Source organism: Watersipora subatra, chromosome 5, assembly GCF_963576615.1.
Source record: "Watersipora subatra chromosome 5, tzWatSuba1.1, whole genome shotgun sequence".
Lineage (NCBI taxonomy): Eukaryota > Metazoa > Bryozoa > Gymnolaemata > Cheilostomatida > Watersiporidae > Watersipora > Watersipora subatra.
This window is the reverse complement of record NC_088712.1, coordinates 33,596,441-33,616,148: the sequence shown is the minus strand read 5'-3', so window position 1 is coordinate 33,616,148 and position 19,708 is coordinate 33,596,441. Positions and strand designations below refer to the sequence as shown.

Here is a 19,708-nt window from a genome sequence, read left to right as displayed (position 1 = left end):
TATGGAGTCTATGGAGCAACAAACTACAACTAACTTACACTTTCCAAGTAACAAGCTGTAAAGAGATTTGATCGATTATTGATAGGACAGTCCTACCTGATAGCAAATCGAAGAATTTTGTGCACAAATTAATCATAATGTTAAAGAATCATCAAATTCATTATGAACCACTTGTATGATGTGCATCGCTATCAGTTAGCTCAACTTACCGGGAACATCATGTCTGCTGCTGTTACACACCCCAAACACTCGGTACTTCATTGTTGCACATTGTGTAGGCAGCAATGTCATTTGATGCTGCCTAAACTTTATAAATCAACAGCTCATCAATCAGCAACTCTCAATCAGCAACTCTCAATAAGCAACTCCCAATCAGCAACTCTCAATCAGCAACTCTCATCAATCAGCAACTCTCAATCAGCAGCTCTCAATCAGCAACTCTTATCAATCAGCAACTCTCAATCAGCAACTTTCAATCAGCAACTCTCATCAATCAGCAACTCTCAATCAGCAGCTCTCAATCAGCAACTCTCAATCAGCAACTCTTATCAATCAGCAACTCTCAATCAGCAGCTCTCAATCAACAACTCTTATCAATCAGCAACTCTCAATAAGCAACTCTCAATCAGCAGCTCTCAATCAGCAACTCTCATCAATCAGCAACTCTCAATAAGCAACTCTCAATCAGCAACTCTCATCAATCAGCAACTCTCATCAATCAGCAACTCTCATCAATCAACAACTCTCAATCAGCAACTCTCAATCAACAACTCTCAATCAGCAACTCTTATCAATAAGCAACTCTCAATCAGCAGCTCTCAATCAGCAACTCTCATCAATCAGCAACTCTCAATAAGCAACTCTCAATCAGCAACTCTCATCAATCAGCAACTCTCAATCAGCAACTCTCATCAATCAACAACTCTCAATCAGCAACTCTCAATCAACAACTCTCAATCAGCAACTCTTATCAATCAGCAACTCTCAATCAGCAACTCTCAATCAGCAACTCTCATCAATCAGCAACTCTCAATCAGCAGCTCTCAATCAGCAACTCTCAATCAGCAACTCTTATCAATCAGCAACTCTCAATCAGCAGCTCTCAATCAACAACTCTTATCAATCAGCAACTCTCAATAAGCAACTCTCAATCAGCAGCTCTCAATCAGCAACTCTCATCAATCAGCAACTCTCAATAAGCAACTCTCAATCAGCAACTCTCATCAATCAGCAACTCTCATCAATCAGCAACTCTCATCAATCAACAACTCTCAATAAGCAACTCTCAATCAACAACTCTCAATCAGCAACTCTCAATCAGCAACTCTCAATCAGCAACTCTCAATCAACAACTCTCAATCAGCAACTCTTATCAATCAGCAACTCTCATCAATCAGCAACTCTCAATCAGCAACTCTCATCAATCAGCAACTCCCAATCAGCAACTCTCAATAAGCAACTCTCAATCAGCAACTCTCATCAATCAGCAACTCTCATCAATCAGCAACTCTCATCAATCAGCAACTCTCATCAATCAGCAACTCTCATCAATCAGCAACTCTCAATCAGCAACTCTCATCAATCAGCAACTCTCAATCAACAACTCTCAATCAGCAACTCTTATCAATCAGCAACTCTCAATAAGCAACTCTCAATCAGCAACTCTCATCAATCAGCAACTCTCATCAATCAGCAACTCTCATCAATCAGCAACTCTCATCAATCAGCAACTCTCAATCAGCAGCTCTCAATCAGCAACTCTTATCAATCAGCAACTCTCAATCAGCAGCTCTCAATCAACAACTCTCAATCAGCAACTCTCATCAATCAGCAACTCTCAATCAGCAGCTCTCAATCAGCAACTCTTATCAATCAGCAACTCTCAATAAGCAACTCTCAATCAGCAACTCTCATCAATCAGCAACTCTCATCAATCAGCAACTCTCATCAATCAACAACTCTCAATCAGCAACTCTCAATCAACAACTCTCAATCAGCAACTCTTATCAATCAGCAACTCTCAATCAACAACTCTCAATCAGCAACTCTTATCAATCAGCAACTCTCAATAAGCAACTCTCAATCAGCAACTCTCATCAATCAGCAACTCTCAATCAACAACTCTCAATCAGCAACTCTTATCAATCAGCAACTCTCAATAAGCAACTCTCAATCAGCAACTCTCATCAATCAGCAACTCTCATCAATCAGCAACTCTCATCAATCAGCAACTCTCATCAATCAGCAACTCTCAATCAGCAGCTCTCAATCAGCAACTCTTATCAATCAGCAACTCTCAATCAGCAGCTCTCAATCAACAACTCTCAATCAGCAACTCTCATCAATCAGCAACTCTCAATCAGCAGCTCTCAATCAGCAACTCTTATCAATCAGCAACTCTCAATAAGCAACTCTCAATCAGCAACTCTCATCAATCAGCAACTCTCATCAATCAGCAACTCTCATCAATCAGCAACTCTCATCAATCAGCAACTCTCATCAATCAGCAACTCTCAATCAGCAACTCTCATCAATCAGCAACTCTCAATCAACAACTCTCAATCAGCAACTCTTATCAATCAGCAACTCTCAATAAGCAACTCTCAATCAGCAACTCTCATCAATCAGCAACTCTCATCAATCAGCAACTCTCATCAATCAGCAACTCTCATCAATCAGCAACTCTCAATCAGCAGCTCTCAATCAGCAACTCTTATCAATCAGCAACTCTCAATCAGCAGCTCTCAATCAACAACTCTCAATCAGCAACTCTCATCAATCAGCAACTCTCAATCAGCAGCTCTCAATCAACAACTCTCAATCAGCAACTCTCATCAATCAGCAACTCTCATCAATCAACAACTCTCAATCAGCAACTCTCAATCAACAACTCTCAATCAGCAACTCTCATCAATCAGCAACTCTTATCAATCAGCAACTCTCATCAATCAGCAACTCTCAATCAGCAGCTCTCAATCAGCAACTCTTATCAATCAGCAACTCTCATCAATCAGCAACTCTCAATCAGCAGCTCTCAATCAGCAACTCTTATCAATCAGCAACTCTCAATCAGCAGCTCTCAATCAACAACTCTCAATCAGCAACTCTCATCAATCAGCAACTCTCAATCAGCAGCTCTCAATCAACAACTCTCAATCAGCAACTCTCATCAATCAGCAACTCTCATCAATCAACAACTCTCAATCAGCAACTCTCAATCAGCAGCTCTCAATCAACAACTCTCAATCAGCAACTCTCATCAATCAGCAACTCTCAATCAGCAGCTCTCAATCAACAACTCTCAATCAGCAACTCTCATCAATCAGCAACTCTCATCAATCAACAACTCTCAATCAGCAACTCTCAATCAACAACTCTCAATCAGCAACTCTTATCAATCAGCAACTCTCAATAAGCAACTCTCAATCAGCAACTCTCATCAATCAGCAACTCTCATCAATCAGCAACTCTCATCAATCAACAACTCCCAATCAGCAACTCTCAATCAACAACTCCCAATCAGCAACTCTCAATCAGCAACTCTCAATCAGCAACTCCTATCAATCAATGGCTTTTATTAATCGTGTAGTTCAGGTACCTGAAAATCAGCTTGAAGGGCTTCAAGTCTGCTTGGTTTGTGATGCTGATTGCTTGCAGCTCTCATCGGTACCAACCCTCTCTGCTCTCCAACTGATATCATCGTGTTTTAGTGCGGAATTTAGTGCGGAATGATAAATGCCTTTATCATTCCGTTGCTTCTGAAATGACAATCGATCAGTTGAAAACTTTCACGGAAAAGACATGTTTGACTCTCCAAAGATATCTCACATGTAATAGCATGCAATAGCATGTAATAGCGTGTAATAGCATGCAATAGCATGTAATAGCGTGTAATAGCGTGTAATAGCATGCAATAGCGTGTAATAGCGTGCAATAGCATGTAATAGCGTGTAATAGCGTGTAATAGCATGCAATAGCGTGTAATAGCGTGTAATAGCGTGCAATAGCGTGTAATAGCATGCAATAGCGTGTAATAGTGTGTAATAGCGTGTAATAGCATGCAATAGCATGTAATAGCGTGTAATAGCATGCAATAGCGTGTAATAGCGTGTAATAGCATGCAATAGCGTGTAATAGCGTGTAATAGCATGCAATAGCGTGTAATAGCGTGTAATAGCGTGTAATAGCATGCAATAGCATGTAATAGCGTGTAATAGCATGCAATAGCGTGTAATAGCGTGTAATAGCATGCAATAGCGTGTAATAGCGTGTAATAGCATGCAATAGCGTGTAATAGCGTGTAATAGCGTGTAATAGCATGCAATAGCATGTAATAGCATGTAAGCTATAAGATGAACCAGGCAATGAGCTGCACCAAAAAACGAAGGCATTCAGTGTTACTTTCAAAGTAAATGTTTCCAAACAACAAAACATCTAAACAAATTTATCAAACATTTTTCTCTGATAGCAAAAACTCAGTTGTGTGACACAGATAGGCCCTAACTATAAAGGGGATTTTCAATGGCGAATAACAAACTATAATACAATGATGAACAGTACAGCTATAGTTGATTTTCTACAAGCCAAGTAAAGACCTAAATCTATTTCATCGATGTCACATGAAATTCTTTGATATCTACCTTGGTATTAGCCGTATGGTTGAACTTAAGAGAGTAAGACCTCACTGAATCGCTAGATTGCCTACCTTAACATTCTAGGAAAAAATTCTTTTACATCGTTCAATTGGATTCCAAATACGCATTTACATTGTATGACCATTAATGATTTCTTGTACTTCATAGCTATAAAGCTTTAATAGATACAGAGCACCCTCGGGATACGATTACCCTGCAAGCCGATTTTTTCACCTTATGAAGTGGAACATGATGACTTTTTGACCTCACCATACAAATCTTTTTTTCACCATACGACTTCAACAAAATTTTCGCCTCAGTTCAAATTTGGCACAGTGCGCTTATAATGTACGTCAAAATAACAAAGACACCAAAATGCTGTTTGCCGAAAACATTTTCACAAGAGAAATGATGATCGATTTCTCTCAGTTCAGCGATTCTCGTGTGTAAAACGGTAACATTTTCCTTTAAAAATCAGTAGGAAAGTTGGAGCTGCAATCCCTTAAAACAGAAGGTTACTGGTCAGACAATTTCTCTTTACTTGCTAACACAAATCCATTTCATTACGAAAACAGCATTGTTCAGGCTTTCTTGCTGAATTAGGTTGAAAAAGGTTTTAATGAGAACAGCTAAAATTATATTGAAAATGAAGACAAAAACTAATAGATGATAAAACTTTAGTGATAAAATGTTGAAATTCAATAAAATAAGTTAAACATACTAAAGCTTAGCTTCAAGTGTGTGTTTAAAAAGCTAAACTTACTTAAAGTGAGTTCAAAGTTGATGTTATACCTACGTCTGTCTTGAAGGTAAGAACTCTTTATGGTATGTACTGCACATAGCGGATCATAACCAATAAATACATTAGATATACTAAAGTTACTGTAGGTTACTATAGTTGCTAAGATTAATACTCTATTTTGTTACTAGCTTTTCACATGTAAACAATGTATATTAAATTTTGAAGATTTTTACTAGGGGATGTTTGCATTATAAAATTACTATAGTTTCCATACTCCTCCATACGATTTTTTCACCATACGCTGCCAACCTTGGAACGGAATTAAACTATATCCTGAGGGTGCACTGTACTGCAACTGCTCTATTATCTAAAAACAAGAGAAAAATGGTTTTAGTACAACCATTCATCTCCAAGACCTTCACTTTGCTTGAGCACCTTTATGCAAAAATATAAAAATGATTTAATTGCTTTTGGTGACAGCTAGAAGTTCAGATGTACTTTCATTGATCAGTCATACATGCATTAAGACACCATGGAGGATTGCACCACGTTAATAATTGTCTTAGCACAGTTATGTAAGGGGACCTCACAAAAAACCCTGTTCATTCATCTGCTATCGAAGAGTCACCTTATTAGTTATCTGTGTAACAGGACTGAGATTTTGCCATCAGAGATAAATGTTTGATGAATTTATTTAGATGTTTTTATTTAATGATTTATTGTGAGAATAATAGACAACTTGTAACCAGAATCCATTTAGTAGTGATTGCAAGTGCCATAAGTCGCTATATTGGCGAGAGGCACGTGCAAAATTCACTACAGTATCACGGTTACCTGCTCTAGTAAGTCGATGTGAAAAAGGCATTTAATCTGCCAGGGCGTTGAGAACGCGCTTTAAGAAATCCAGAAGTGAGCAACAGTATAAACATGTGTAATTATTCGTTGAGAATAAAAACCCAAAGGTTCCCCCATTTGTTGCGAACTAAAAGTTAACGGAAAAACTGACGCTAAACTCATACTAAAAAAACGTTTACTAACGTAAAATTATAGTACAAATATAATTAATTGTTATTGCATAAAATGCAAAAAGTTTTATTTTTTTCAAATTCATAAAATTGTGTAATATGAAACACAATTAATCAGCTACAACAAATTATTGCGCAGTAATATATTTTATCTCTTGACAACGAAGTGTTTACATTTTAGGCCGAAATAAAAGGTTGCATATAAGGGCTATACGTCGTTCTCCGTTTGCTTAGACATCGGAATTCGCTAACGTCCACGGAGAAACATTGAGTTAAGAGGAGACGAGATAACAAAATATTTTTCAGTTGTCAGTTTACAAGAGACAACTTCCAAATCTGAGTATTTTCATTGGTGGTGACTACTTTAAAGTTAGAACGCAGAAGTTAGAAAGTGTAACGAACTGCCAATATGAGAATTGAAGAGACTTTAGGGCAAATAAATAAAATTATAATAAGTAGATAAAATGTTAGATAAAATATTCCATGTCATGGCAATCAAACCACCAGCTCTTAAAAGAATGTGCAATCATTACCAAAACGAGTTGTATGTAAAATAAGGATGTAGGCCTACTTGAACACCATATTTTGATAGTCTGATCAGTATAGGCTCGCATGAAAATTCTGCAAAATATTTTTGTTGTGTACATCACATAAACAACTGTGATGACAAGGGGCAAGTGTGGGAGATTCTTGGTCTCTTAAAAAAACAAATATGTAGTCGAGTGCTACATTCCAAAGGAAATTAACATATTAGCTCACACCATTAACTTTACTGCATCCCTGCCCTCAATAAGCTAGATAGTTTGGTAGCTGAAGATCGACGACAGCGAGGTGAAATGTTACACGGAAGAACTCTTTTGGATGCACTTGCTTGTGTCTTCATTTTTAGGCATTTAGCAATAATTAACTTTATCAGACTTCTTTTGCATCCAACTTTTACAACTTTACTCGAGTTTTCTATGTTGTTGTAATTTGGAATCTTTCGGAAGTTTAATATCACATCTGCTAGCAGAGGCTGAATTTAGGTATGAGCATTGCTATGGAAAGAATGATTCTGAGACCTTCGCAAGGCATATCTGGGTCCAGTGACAAGGGAACATCAATGATGAAGGACATAACCAGTTGCAGAGAGCAGTTTTAACTTTGATGCATTTTGTGTTTATTAGCAGCCATTTTAGAAATTGAATCTCAACATACTGCTTTAAACTCCTGCAAAAAGAACTAAATATTCAATAACATGTTAAAGCTGTTATTTGTACCTAATGACAAGTGTTAATCCTTTAACATGTGCTCATTCACAATATAAAACTTCTCTCTATCTCTTTCTCTCTCCTTCTCACTCACTCTCACAATGTAAAATTTCTCTCTCTCTCACGTTCTATCCCTCTCTCCCTCTCTCTCACTCCCTCTCTCTCACTCCCTCTCTCTCTCTCCCTCTCTATCTCTCTCTCCCTTCCTCTCTCTCTCTCTCCCTCTCTCTCCCTCCCTCCCTCCCTCTCTCCCTCCCTCTCTCCCTCCCTCTCTCCCTCCTTCTCCCTCTCTCCCTCTCTCTCCCTCTCTCTCCCTCTCTCTCCCTCTCTCACTCTCCCTCTCTCACTCTCTCCCTCTTTCCCTCTCTCTCTCCCTCTCTCTCCCTCTTTCCCTCTCTCCCTCCCTCTCTCTCCCTCTTTCCCTCTCTCTTCCTCTCCCTCTCTTTCCCCCTCTCTCTCACTGTCTCTCTCTATCTCTCCCTCTCTCACTCTCTCTCTATAAGCAAGTTATAAGACTTTTTACTTCAAAACATTCAAGCAAAAAGCAGCCAGAAGCATGTATATTTCAATGATAGCAAAATGAAGGTATATTTATTAAGTACTGCAAAACCAGAACATCATAAAGAAACTGCACACCATCTATAACAAACTAGTATGAAATGTGTAAACAAAGAAATGCGCAAATAGAAATGAAAGAGTTCATTCAAAATTAAAAATACACAAACAAATTCTTTTTTGTCAAACAAGCAATGCTGTAATGACAACATTTCAATTTCACTAATCATGTTAAATATCAAAACAAGGCTGAAGATCAATTTGTACATCATAATATACACAAAAGATCTGCAAAATAAGATTTTTAGAAATTGAGTAATAAGAAAAAATACATGTTAAAATCGCATAGAATTCTTCATTTAGAGAGGAAGGGCATTCTCCACATCGCAACAATTTAAGCCACATCTGAGGGAACAAGAGGGAGCACAACTACTTCAAGATTTATAGATTCTGTAGACAGATTTTTATCAGCTGACTCTTGCAAGGACATACCTGTTGAGCTTTCCCGCAAGGCTTTACTTTGTTTACATGAAAAAATTCTCAAACTCGGTGGCCTAATATTTTCCAATTTGAGTATTTTTACAAAAACCTCTCGAAACTGGGAGCTCATGCTGCAGTAAAGAAGAAAGTTTACAGAACAACTTATCATTGTCAACAAATCGAATAGGTTGCCTAGCAACCAGTACATCTTTTCCAAACTGTTGTCTAATCCGAAACTGCTTAGCCCAAAGCAGATGCCTTGCGGTAGTTCGGACAGGGTGAATACTATGGCTACAGCTATTAAAAGTTTTGTTGTTTGGTTCGTCTGGTCTTGACGCCTTCTATCAAGTATTGAGCCATTTCCTATGCTACCCTGTCTAATGTTATGATATCTATTTTGAGTTTTCATCAGGAATCTAATGAGAAGGGCTGAAACAATTATGAGCAGCAAACAAGGTCCAATTTTCGTGAGAAGCGCCGTCATCACGTATTGCGTCATTGCGATGCTTTTATTGTGCTTGGGCATGCCATCGGTGTCAAGAAAATACCAACTTTCTCCCGTGTTTGCATCAATCCATTTGTTGATTCTTAAAATCAACAATTGCGGCGAGTTGACTAACACACTTAAAACGACCACCACACTAATTGTGATGTGAACGCCTTTCAAGGAGCATAGGCGTTGTCCTAGTTTCGTTAGAAGAAACATATAACGAAAAACACCTACAGAGACTGTCAACCAGATGCTTGCTGTGTGGCTGATCATGGAGCTCAGGCCATGAAACTTTAAAAATGAGATGGCTGGATAGCTGTTCCTTACTGCGTTATCTTTCACTCCGTTCACTATGTAGAACAGTAGGGAGTACGGTATGTAGGTCAGCATGGTTACTAGGTCAGCGATAGCTACAAACCATGTGAAACTGTTATGCAGATAAACAATAAACAATGAAAATACTGAGTAATAATTAGAAATTAATTGTATAAAAATAAGCAATAGATTAATAATGGAAACGACTCCAATTATGTAAAATATCTTTTGAAATACATTATTGGTTATACTTTACTACTTTGGTAACAATAGACCTTGCTATCTTCTTTTAGCTGGAGACTTCTTTTAGCTGGAGACTTTTTTTAAAAGTTACTCCTTTTCCAGCTTCTAGGGTTTAGTCTGGTACAATTATTTTCATGTTTTTTTATAAGTTTGAACCCTTAAGATTTATATATCAAAACAAACTTTTTAATTAACAAAAAGTGAAATGGAAGTTGTTTTCTCACGCTGTTAATAAATTTTACAATATAGATATACAAATGAAGATAATATCAGCCATCATCTTCATCTGGGAAAGCTTATCAAAGCAAGCAGTTATTTTATTAAAAAGCTGTAGCTGCCAATCATCGTTTCTATTCCCACTGCTTCAACGTCAAGTATGACCCCCCTCTTCCAGGATTACAGGACATAGGCTTATGACCAGATCTAAGCCAGCTAAGTTCTTTACGGATCACGATATCTGTCATAGGCCTATTTATTTAGTTGTTTGCTCTTTGCTTTATTGTTGAGTCAATGATTCACAACAAACTATGTCCTAATTTCACATCAGGGTTATTCGACTCTGCAAAAATTATTATTTAAGAAATTCAATTTTCCTAAACATCTATTTTTGTAGACATCTATTTTCCTAGACATCTATTTTTGTAGACGTTTATTTTCCTAGGCATATATCTATAAAACATTCTCATGGAATGATATTGATGCGTAGAAAACTCCTATGGAAAGACCAGAGATAAACTGAATGCACCCTTCAGCCTACCTCTGTTGTGACTACCCATGTCAGCCTACCTCTGTTGTAACTACCCATCTCAGCCTACCTCTGTTGTGACTACCCATCTCAGCCTACCTCTGTTCTGACTACCCATCTCAGCCTACCTCTGTTGTGACTACCATCTCAGCTTACCTCTGTTGTGACTACCCATCTCAGCCTACCTCTGTTCTGATTACCCATCTCAGCCTATCTCTGTTGTGACTACCCATCTCAGCCTACCTCTGTTCTGACTACCCATCTCAGCCTATCTCTGTTGTGACTACCCATCTCAGCCTACCTCTGTTGTGACTACCCATCTCAGCCCACCTCTGTTGTGACTACCCATCTCAGCTAACTCTGCGAACACATGAATCAATATCAATGACATCCATATATGCAAATCAGGTCAGCATTGTCAGCATCTCATCTTACCAATCACCTTTGATTACATTTACCAAGAAACCTGATAGCCTAGGTCTCTATAAATATTGACACACGTTTAATTGCTTCTCCATGCCAGCATACATAATTGACCTCAGCGTTGCAATGGTTTATAAGTGTATAATGTTTGTTTTTATATTTGTATGACCAAGGACTCTATGGCGTGCTATGACAGCAATGAAATGCTGACAGGAGTAAAATATTGTAAAATTGTAGTTTACAGTAATGTAAATTACAATTGTAATGTAAATTGATTAACTGGTCGGCTTCCCACTATGCATCTTTTGCCAGTTTTCACCTGAGTTAACATTCTTTATGTATAGGCTATGCTCAGATACTAATGCTAACAGAAAGCTGATGTACATGTAGGTAAGATGACTCCAATCACTTGTACTTTCAAAGTACTTCCAAGAAATTTAAGATAAAATTTTGCGATGGGTCTTGAGCTGCCGAGATAACATTTCACGGCTCACTTAGTGTGATACTAAGTCACTCATGTGTGATATACACTCACTCAGATGTGATATACACTCACTCATGTGTGATAGACCCTCACTCAGGCGTGATATACACTTCCTCAGGTGTCATATACACTCATCAGATGTGATATACACTCACTCAGGTGTGATATACACTCACTCAGGTGTGATATACACTCACTCAGGTGTGATATACACTCACTCAAGTATTTAAAATAGCCCCTAAACTGTAAAAATGATTTTTCAAGATGATGAGTTCAAGCAAGATCTGTCAGATGTCAGAGTCTCGCTAGTTTTTAGTTTCTTTCAAGCAACTCAAAAGTGACAGAAGACAGTTTGTAGAAATAGCAGCTGGTCAGCCATTCAACACCAAGCAACCATATTTTACTTTGATCAAGCCATAATGTCTACCTTATTGATAAGTGACATCACATCTAATTGATTAAATTTTGGTACACTACTAATTACATTATTACTGCTTTTATTAAACATGTTAAAATATGCTGACTTTTGTTTAACAATATCCACAATTGTCCTTAAGTAATGTGTGGTTTCCATAAGATTAATATAGGTCAGATTTATATAGGAAAAGTGTGTATTCCCTAATACAAGCATGGCACAACTCCTGTGAAGGCCCTAATAATAGTCGTGTGATGTGAAGACTGTACGCTTGTTATTTATGCGTGTAAGTATTGTTTGCCAAGCACTTGCTATGGGGAAACAGCTATAGAGATACTTTTACTAAAAATGCCATAAATCTCATTAACTCTTCCTTGCTTTTTCTCTATAAAGCTAACATGTTCTCGACATTATTATAGATAATTACAGCGGGCTAAATATAGATTTGCAATTGATAATAAAAACCCCCGTAAAAGTATTATTGTTTATTCATTCTGAAAATGCCCTAAGAGATGTGCTCTTTGTATATGCACTAGTGTATCTAACCCATAGTCTACGGCAGCAAGAGCTTATGTAAATGTTAGCAATGATGTGCATAATTGTATAAATAATACTGTAAAAGTATATACAATAGATTTTATAAGCGCTTGTGTAAAACCTTCATATAGTACATGTATATGTTTAGAAAAGTACCTGCCTTAATACAACCATTTGTATAAGATCATACACAAATGTTTATACAAAAACTCATAACAACACTACAAATCTTTATGTAAAGACTTAAATAATCATTTGTATTTACAAGTACTTTACAAGTACTTTACGTTACAAGTATTTACATAAATAGTTTTAATTAATGAGCTATGGTCTTACTGCAAAGAAATCCTATGCAGCTGCCAATGAGAACCATTTTTGGATCTTCAAAATACTGTTTATACTGTTGTAATTTCAGTCGCTAAAGATAAAGACACAAGCACATAGTAGGTGGTTGCCTTCTTTGCTAAATAATGAAATGGTCTACTGAATACAAGAAGTGAGTGGGCAGAACAAGAATCCAAAACAGTGTTGATGTCTATGTGAGGCAGTCATATAGTGTTGATGTCTATGTGAGGCAGTCATATAGTGTTGATGTCTATGTGAGGCAGTCATATAATGTTGATGTCTATGTGAGGCAGTCATATAGTGTTGATGTCTATTTGAGGTTGCCATAGAGCCAAGCATGGTCCGTAGTTTTATGTACACTACTCTTGACCACACAATCTCTTTGACTTTCGAGTATAGTAAACAAAGAAAGAAAGTATAATTTTCTAATTAGATTTTTTTTAAATGAATAACTGTACTATCTAAAGATTTAAATATGATGATATGAAACGCACATAAATTCACACTTATCTATTCTACATAAGATAATTAATGCTGATTGCTCTTTTAAAGAGATAAAAAGCTTTAAAACTCTTGATTTACTCTAAAAAGGGTTACTCAAAACTTTTGTGCTAAAATGTGATAAAGTTATTGAAATGAAAAATCCACTTTGCTTTGGACTTCAACTGAGCACTTTTAAAACAAATTTGAAACCTCTGAGTATCCACACTGATATTCTATCCACTAAGCCACATGGCATGCTTGTGATACAATGGATTAAATGTGCACATAATCATTACAACGGTTAAATTACTCCCGCTTGAATGGGAGAGATAATTCAATTTTTACCAGCTGGCTTCACGGCTCTTCACGACAAGCTTCAGTTACAGTTACTCAAATCAGCCAATTTGTTAATTCTGCCATTGGCTAATTAGCCAACTTAGCCAATGGCAACTACATTATCTGCCTGTGTTAATAGGCAGTTTTTTTACCTGTGCAGCACCAAGCATTCAACTATTTTTTACTATAATAACAATGATAACGTAATACCAATCCGTCTGTCTAAAGCTACACTACGAGCATTGGTATAAAAAAGTCTTGCAGGGGAATCAAGCCTAGGCTTAAGATTAAAAGGCAAGCTGGTTATTGCTACACTACTCAGACACCTTGGTGCCACCAAATAATTATGAATATAACGATTACACATGATGATTATTCTTGGCACACGAACTGCTAGCGCACTAGTAACAATGATACTAACACTAGTAACAATAATACTAACACTAGTAACAATAATACTAACACTAGTAACGATAATACTAACACTAATAACGATACTACTAACACTAGTAACGATAATACTAACACTAGTAACAATAATACTAACACTAGTAACAATAATACTAACATTAGTCAACTAGTTACTAGCCAAGACTTGTGTAAGTCAGCCGATGAGAATAACTGCTGCTGTTGACATTTTATCCCAGCATGCCATATGCTACATTCAGTGAAAGAACTTCATCTGCTGACCTGGTTCTTGCTATACGTTCTTGTTCATGTGACCTGCTATAGAACTTAGATCCGTAGGATGCCTCATGTCGATTAGTAAGAGACCTAATATTGTATATCCTATATATGGAATAAATACTTGATTAAAATACTGAGTCACAGAACCTAACATAACAAGTTTACAATGTTTCTATGTAATCTGGTCTAATGCAGTATACACTGTCTCAGTGGGTTAATCTGTAAATATGATACGCATAGCGGTAAAACCCGAGCAGCATTAAATGGTAACACACAATCAAACATTGTGTATATAAAACATTAATGAGGTGTAATACAATGTGATACAATATAATATATTATAAATAACGCTATAAATTCCATAATATAGTACTATATACATGTAGTATATAATCATCACATTTAATATGATATACTCTAGTGAATAACTGAAGATGACTATGAAGAAGCCGCACACGCAATTATTCTCTGAGTGAGATTACTGTTTCCTCTTGGTTTCCTCTCAGCCGCTACTAACATCTTTGTTTGTGTTACAATTCTCATGGCTGCCTGATTATTGATGACCAGCAATTCAAAGCGCAGCTAACCAATAGAGCTAACCAATAGAGCTAACCAATAGAGCGTTATTATAAATGTTTACCAAATAAAAGTTCTTCTTTTATTAGTGTGATCACATGACTGATCACATGACTGATCTTGTTGGCTTGTTCATACTTTTTAGTTTGAAGTGTTAGTATATATTTCATAAAAAATCCAACAGTTTTATTAACAGAGCTATGCCAGAGTACTCTGCTGATAATGTATTTTAGCAGTTAGCTGTTTCTCTATTGTTCAATGTAGAAGTTAAAAGCTAGATGTATTGAAACCTTTCTTTTCTCATATTAAAACATATTCTGACACATTTAAGTATGACCAATTTCACATCTAAGCTAATCTCAATGTAATTTTACATCTAAGCTAATCTCAATGTAATTTTACATCTAAGCTAATCTCAATGTAATTTTACATCTAAGCTAATCTCAATGTAATTTTACATCTAAGCTAATCTCAATATAATTTTACAACAGGTAAGCCAGGTTACATCAGTTTATGTTAGTTTTTATTACAAACTAAGTAAGCTCTAAATTGCATCTCAATTGAATTGTTTGATGCTTTAGGTGACAAATCTAAATCTTCCACCAAAACTTTGTGCTGAATAGCAACTCACTTGAGTGATTTCATAATAGAAGTAACAAATTCTTTCGAGCTGATGCATTTTTGTTGCAGTCAGAGTAAAGACTTCCCAATCACAGCTGATAACAAGCGATTATCATGTAGAAGATATACATGTACGTGGTTGTTGAATGATGATGGAGGGCAACAGTACTTACAGTATAAATACTATATCCAATTAGTTATCTAGACGCTCCATGTCTGTTTATCTCTGGCTGTTAGTTTCACTTGACCTTTCATTATTGCTTTCTATGCCAATGCCAAAAGCTATAAATGAGCTGATATCTTCAAATGTATTTATATAATTAAATTGTTTTATGCTGGTCATTTTAATCTGCCAAGACAATTAACAGAAGCTACGGAACTGGCAGGAAGCTAAGACAATTAACAGAAGCCCCGAAACTGGCAGGCTCAATTTATCCGTTTACAATATATCTTCCTAGATCAACAGAGTTTTCCATATGGGTTATATAATGTTTCCTGATTTTGTTATTAGAAATTGATCACTTTTAGCATTAGGCGGACACATGGCAGCGGTGAGAGATAGACTTCCTTTGATAAGTATCTCAGCAGCTATCTAATAGTTGGCAATAAGTAATTATTATTACAACCTTGAAGCTAGCAGTAATTGCACGAGTGTCAGTGATTCGATAAGATATATTTATCAGGAAACCTATTTTCTTAGTCTTTTTCTGAAATTATGTTTTCAACTCGCTAACAACTAACTTAATCTTGTTCATGTTATGCTGGAAAATTGATAACTAGACAATGCCAGCAATATAACTATATTAAACTCAAATATTATTTGAGTTTTAATATAATTGTATTAACCTCAGTTCATAATCCGATTATGACTCACAGCTGCCAATAACAACTAATAATAGTCGACAGCCATTTTTAAATGTAAGTTCCTTTCTAGTCAAGGAATTGTTTGAAACGTTTTTGCATTTACTCCTACATGTAGGGTGATAAGTACTTACTCTGGTCAAGTTTACATGTAGGGTGATAAGTACTTACTCTGGTCAAGTTTACATGTAGGGTGATAAGTACTTTCTCTGGTCAAGTGAAAAAAAGACAAAATTTGCAAACCTTGCTATTCTTTAGTATGATGGATATTAAGTCTACCAAAGACAAATTACTGAGTATTAATATAGACTGACATTAAGTCTACTAAAGACAACTTACTGAGTATATACTTGACTGACATTGAGTCTACCAAAGACAACTTACTGAGTATATGCTTAACTGACATTGAGTCTACCAAAGACAACTTACTGAGTATATACGTGACTGACATTGAGTCTACCAAAGACAACTTACTGAGTATATGCTTAACTGACATTGAGTCTACCAAAGACAACTTACTGAGTATATACTTAACTGACATTGAGTCTACCAAAGACAACTTACTGAGTATATACTTGACTGACATTGAGTCTACCAAAGACAAATTACTGAGTATTAATATAGACTGACATTAAGTCTACTAAAGACAACTTACTGAGTATATACTTGACTGACATTGAGTCTACCAAAGACAACTTACTGAGTATATACTTAACTGACATTGAGTCTACCAAAGACAACTTACTGAGTATATACTTGACTGACATTGAGTCTACCAAAGACAACTTACTGAGTATATACTTGACTGACATTGAGTCTACCAAAGACAACTTACTGAGTATATGCTTGACTGACATTGAGTCTACCAAAGACAACTTACTGAGTATATACTTGACTGACATTGAGTCTACCAAAGACAACTTACTGAGTATATGCTTAACTGACATTGAGTCTACCAAAGACAACTTACTGAGTATATACTTGACTGACATTGAGTCTACCAAAGACAACTTACTGAGTATATACTTGACTGACATTGAGTCTACCAAAGACAACTTACTGAGTATATGCTTAACTGACATTGAGTCTACCAAAGACAACTTACTGAGCATATACTTGACTGACATTGAGTCTACCAAAGACAAATTACTGAGTATTAATATAGACTGACATTAAGTCTACTAAAGACAACTTACTGAGTATATGCTTAACTGACATTGAGTCTACCAAAGACAACTTACTGAGTATATACTTGACTGACATTGAGTCTACCAAAGACAACTTACTGAGTATATGCTTAACTGACATTGAGTCTACCAAAGACAACTTACTGAGCATATACTTGACTGACATTGAGTCTACCAAAGACAAATTACTGAGTATTAATATAGACTGACATTAAGTCTACTAAAGACAACTTACTGAGTATATACTTGACTGACATTGAGTCTACCAAAGACAACTTACTGAGCATATACTTGACTGACATTGAGTCTACCAAAGACAAATTACTGAGTATTAATATAGACTGACATTAAGTCTACTAAAGACAACTTACTGAGTATATACTTGACTGACATTGAGTCTACCAAAGACAACTTACTGAGTATATACTTGACTGACATTGAGTCTACCAAAGACAACTTACTGAGCATATACTTGACTGACATTGAGTCTACCAAAGACAAATTACTGAGTATGAACTTAACTGACATTGAGTCTACCAAAGACAACTTACTGAGTATATACTTGACTGACATTGAGTCTACCAAAGACAACTTACTGAGCATATACTTGACTGACATTGAGTCTACCAAAGACAAATTACTGAGTATGAACTTAACTGACATTGAGTCTACCAAAGACAACTTACTGAGTATATACTTGACTGACATTGAGTCTACCAAAGACAACTTACTGAGCATATACTTGACTGACATTGAGTCTACCAAAGACAACTTACTGAGTATATGCTTGACTGACATTGAGTCTACCAAAGACAACTTAGTAAGTATATACTTGACCGACATTAAGTCTACCAGAAAAAACTTACTGAGTATTTACTTGAATGACATTTTTCTCAAGTTTGTTCTTTAGTTAAAAATAGAACTGACAAGCTGAATTATAGCCACAGTAAATAATTAAAGATTTCCATTAACTTAACTAATGGTTGAACTAAAAAACCACTAGGTATAATTTAACGGAAACTAAAAAAATACTTTTTAGTTTAACAACTTAGACCTTACAAGGTCTAAGTGGAGCAAAAAAAGTGGTGAGCAAAAAAATTTAGAGCTAAATAATTATTTTCTGACAACCTTGTGCAAATTTTAGTACCTACTTTTGATATCTACTTTTGATATCTACTTTTGATATCTACTTTTGATATCTACTTATTGATATCTACTTTGATATCTACTTTTGTATATTGAGTCAACCATTCTACCTTTATGAAGTCATTGCTTTAATAACTCACCAATAGCTTGTAGAAGTCGGTTCACAGGTGACAGCATATCCTTATGAGAAAGAACCAGAATGTAAAGGATGTTTACCGCTACACCAATAATGCAGAGGGTCAAGGAGAGAGGCCCATGAATGTGTTCATATTTAGCCATAGCTGTTCTGAGGCCGTTCAGGTCTGCCAAGCTTGTTGCATTTGGGTAGATGGCTGATGAAGTCGAATTGTATGCTGATGCATTGGAAATACTAGAGAGTACATTTGTTGTTGCGGCTACAAGCCCATGGTTGTAAGTCATCGTAAATCCTTTACTTTATTTAGACTCTTTAGTTAGTCTAGACTAAATGTTGAAGTGGCTTGAGACTACAAGCAAAGAAAACATTTGTATTGTAGATTGATATATCGAGAGATAGCTAAATAGAGAAATAGTCCTCTCCCGCTACTAACTCAGAAGAAATGGTCCTCTAGACAAACTATAGACTCCTTATTAATAAACTAGCAAATTGAACGACTAAACAACTAACCATCCTTTTACAATACAGCACTAGTTACTAACTCTGACATACAGTACTGTAGAGTGACATTTATATACACTACTATATACTGATCATAGTACCAAGTGCTATTGACTGGCTATCATGTGCAATATTAGTGACAGACCATAACATAGAATAGTAGTGACTGGCCATAACAAAGAGTGCTAGTGACTGATCATATCCTAGAGTATTAGTGATTGACATAGCATAGATTACTATTGAGTCTACTAAGGTAGTAACTCTCAATCTAATAAATGCTTGTTTGGCAAGATCATATGTGAGGCGGTTAATAAGTCACCAGTTAGTCAAAGTGACTATATAACTATCAGTCTATAGTAATTTATTTCTAACAAACAGTGTCATTACTAGCTTTAGGTATGACAATTATGTCCTCTAGCTAATCAAAGTCAATACTTAATGTTAAAAATTTTCAATGTTAAGACAAAGGCAAAAGACAAAGGCGAAAGCGT

At 36.1% G+C, this 19,708-nt stretch overlaps 2 protein-coding genes across 5 annotated transcripts in view; both read right to left on the bottom strand.

The window, feature by feature from the left end:
- Positions 1–6,336, bottom strand: part of LOC137396471 (zinc finger C2HC domain-containing protein 1C-like) — a 62,893-nt gene extending 56,557 nt beyond the window's left edge. For 3 of the 4 annotated variants that reach the window (XM_068082759.1, XM_068082762.1, XM_068082760.1), the window contains exons 1-2: positions 6,211–6,336; positions 3,599–3,758 (exon numbers count right to left, since the gene is read on the bottom strand). In XM_068082759.1, the coding sequence (XP_067938860.1) occupies positions 3,599–3,700 (102 nt within the window). In that variant the 5' untranslated portion in view covers positions 3,701–3,758; positions 6,211–6,336. Of the gene's footprint in view, positions 1–3,598; positions 3,759–6,210 lie in introns of those variants that run through there. The other variant, XM_068082763.1, reaches the window with a different exon arrangement.
- A 2,264-nt stretch (positions 6,337–8,600) lies between these two features.
- LOC137397295 (G-protein coupled receptor dmsr-1-like) lies at positions 8,601–19,000 on the bottom strand. The gene is made up of 2 exons (XM_068083584.1): positions 18,721–19,000; positions 8,601–9,586 (listed from the first exon to the last, which is right to left on the bottom strand). The coding sequence occupies exons 1-2, from the start codon at positions 18,998–19,000 to the stop codon at positions 8,601–8,603; spliced, it is 1,266 nt and encodes a 421-aa protein (XP_067939685.1).
- Positions 19,001–19,708: the final 708 nt, after the last annotated feature.

Excerpts from the sequence above, each read along its gene's own strand:
- LOC137397295 (XM_068083584.1), bottom strand. The coding sequence starts at position 19,000 with ATGACTTACAACCATGGGCTTGTAGCCGCAACAACAAATGTACTCTCT. Across the intron at positions 9,587-18,720 it reads CCGACTTCTACAAGCTATTG|CTATCGCTGACCTAGTAACC; the intron begins GTGAGTTATTAA and ends CATGGTTTGTAG.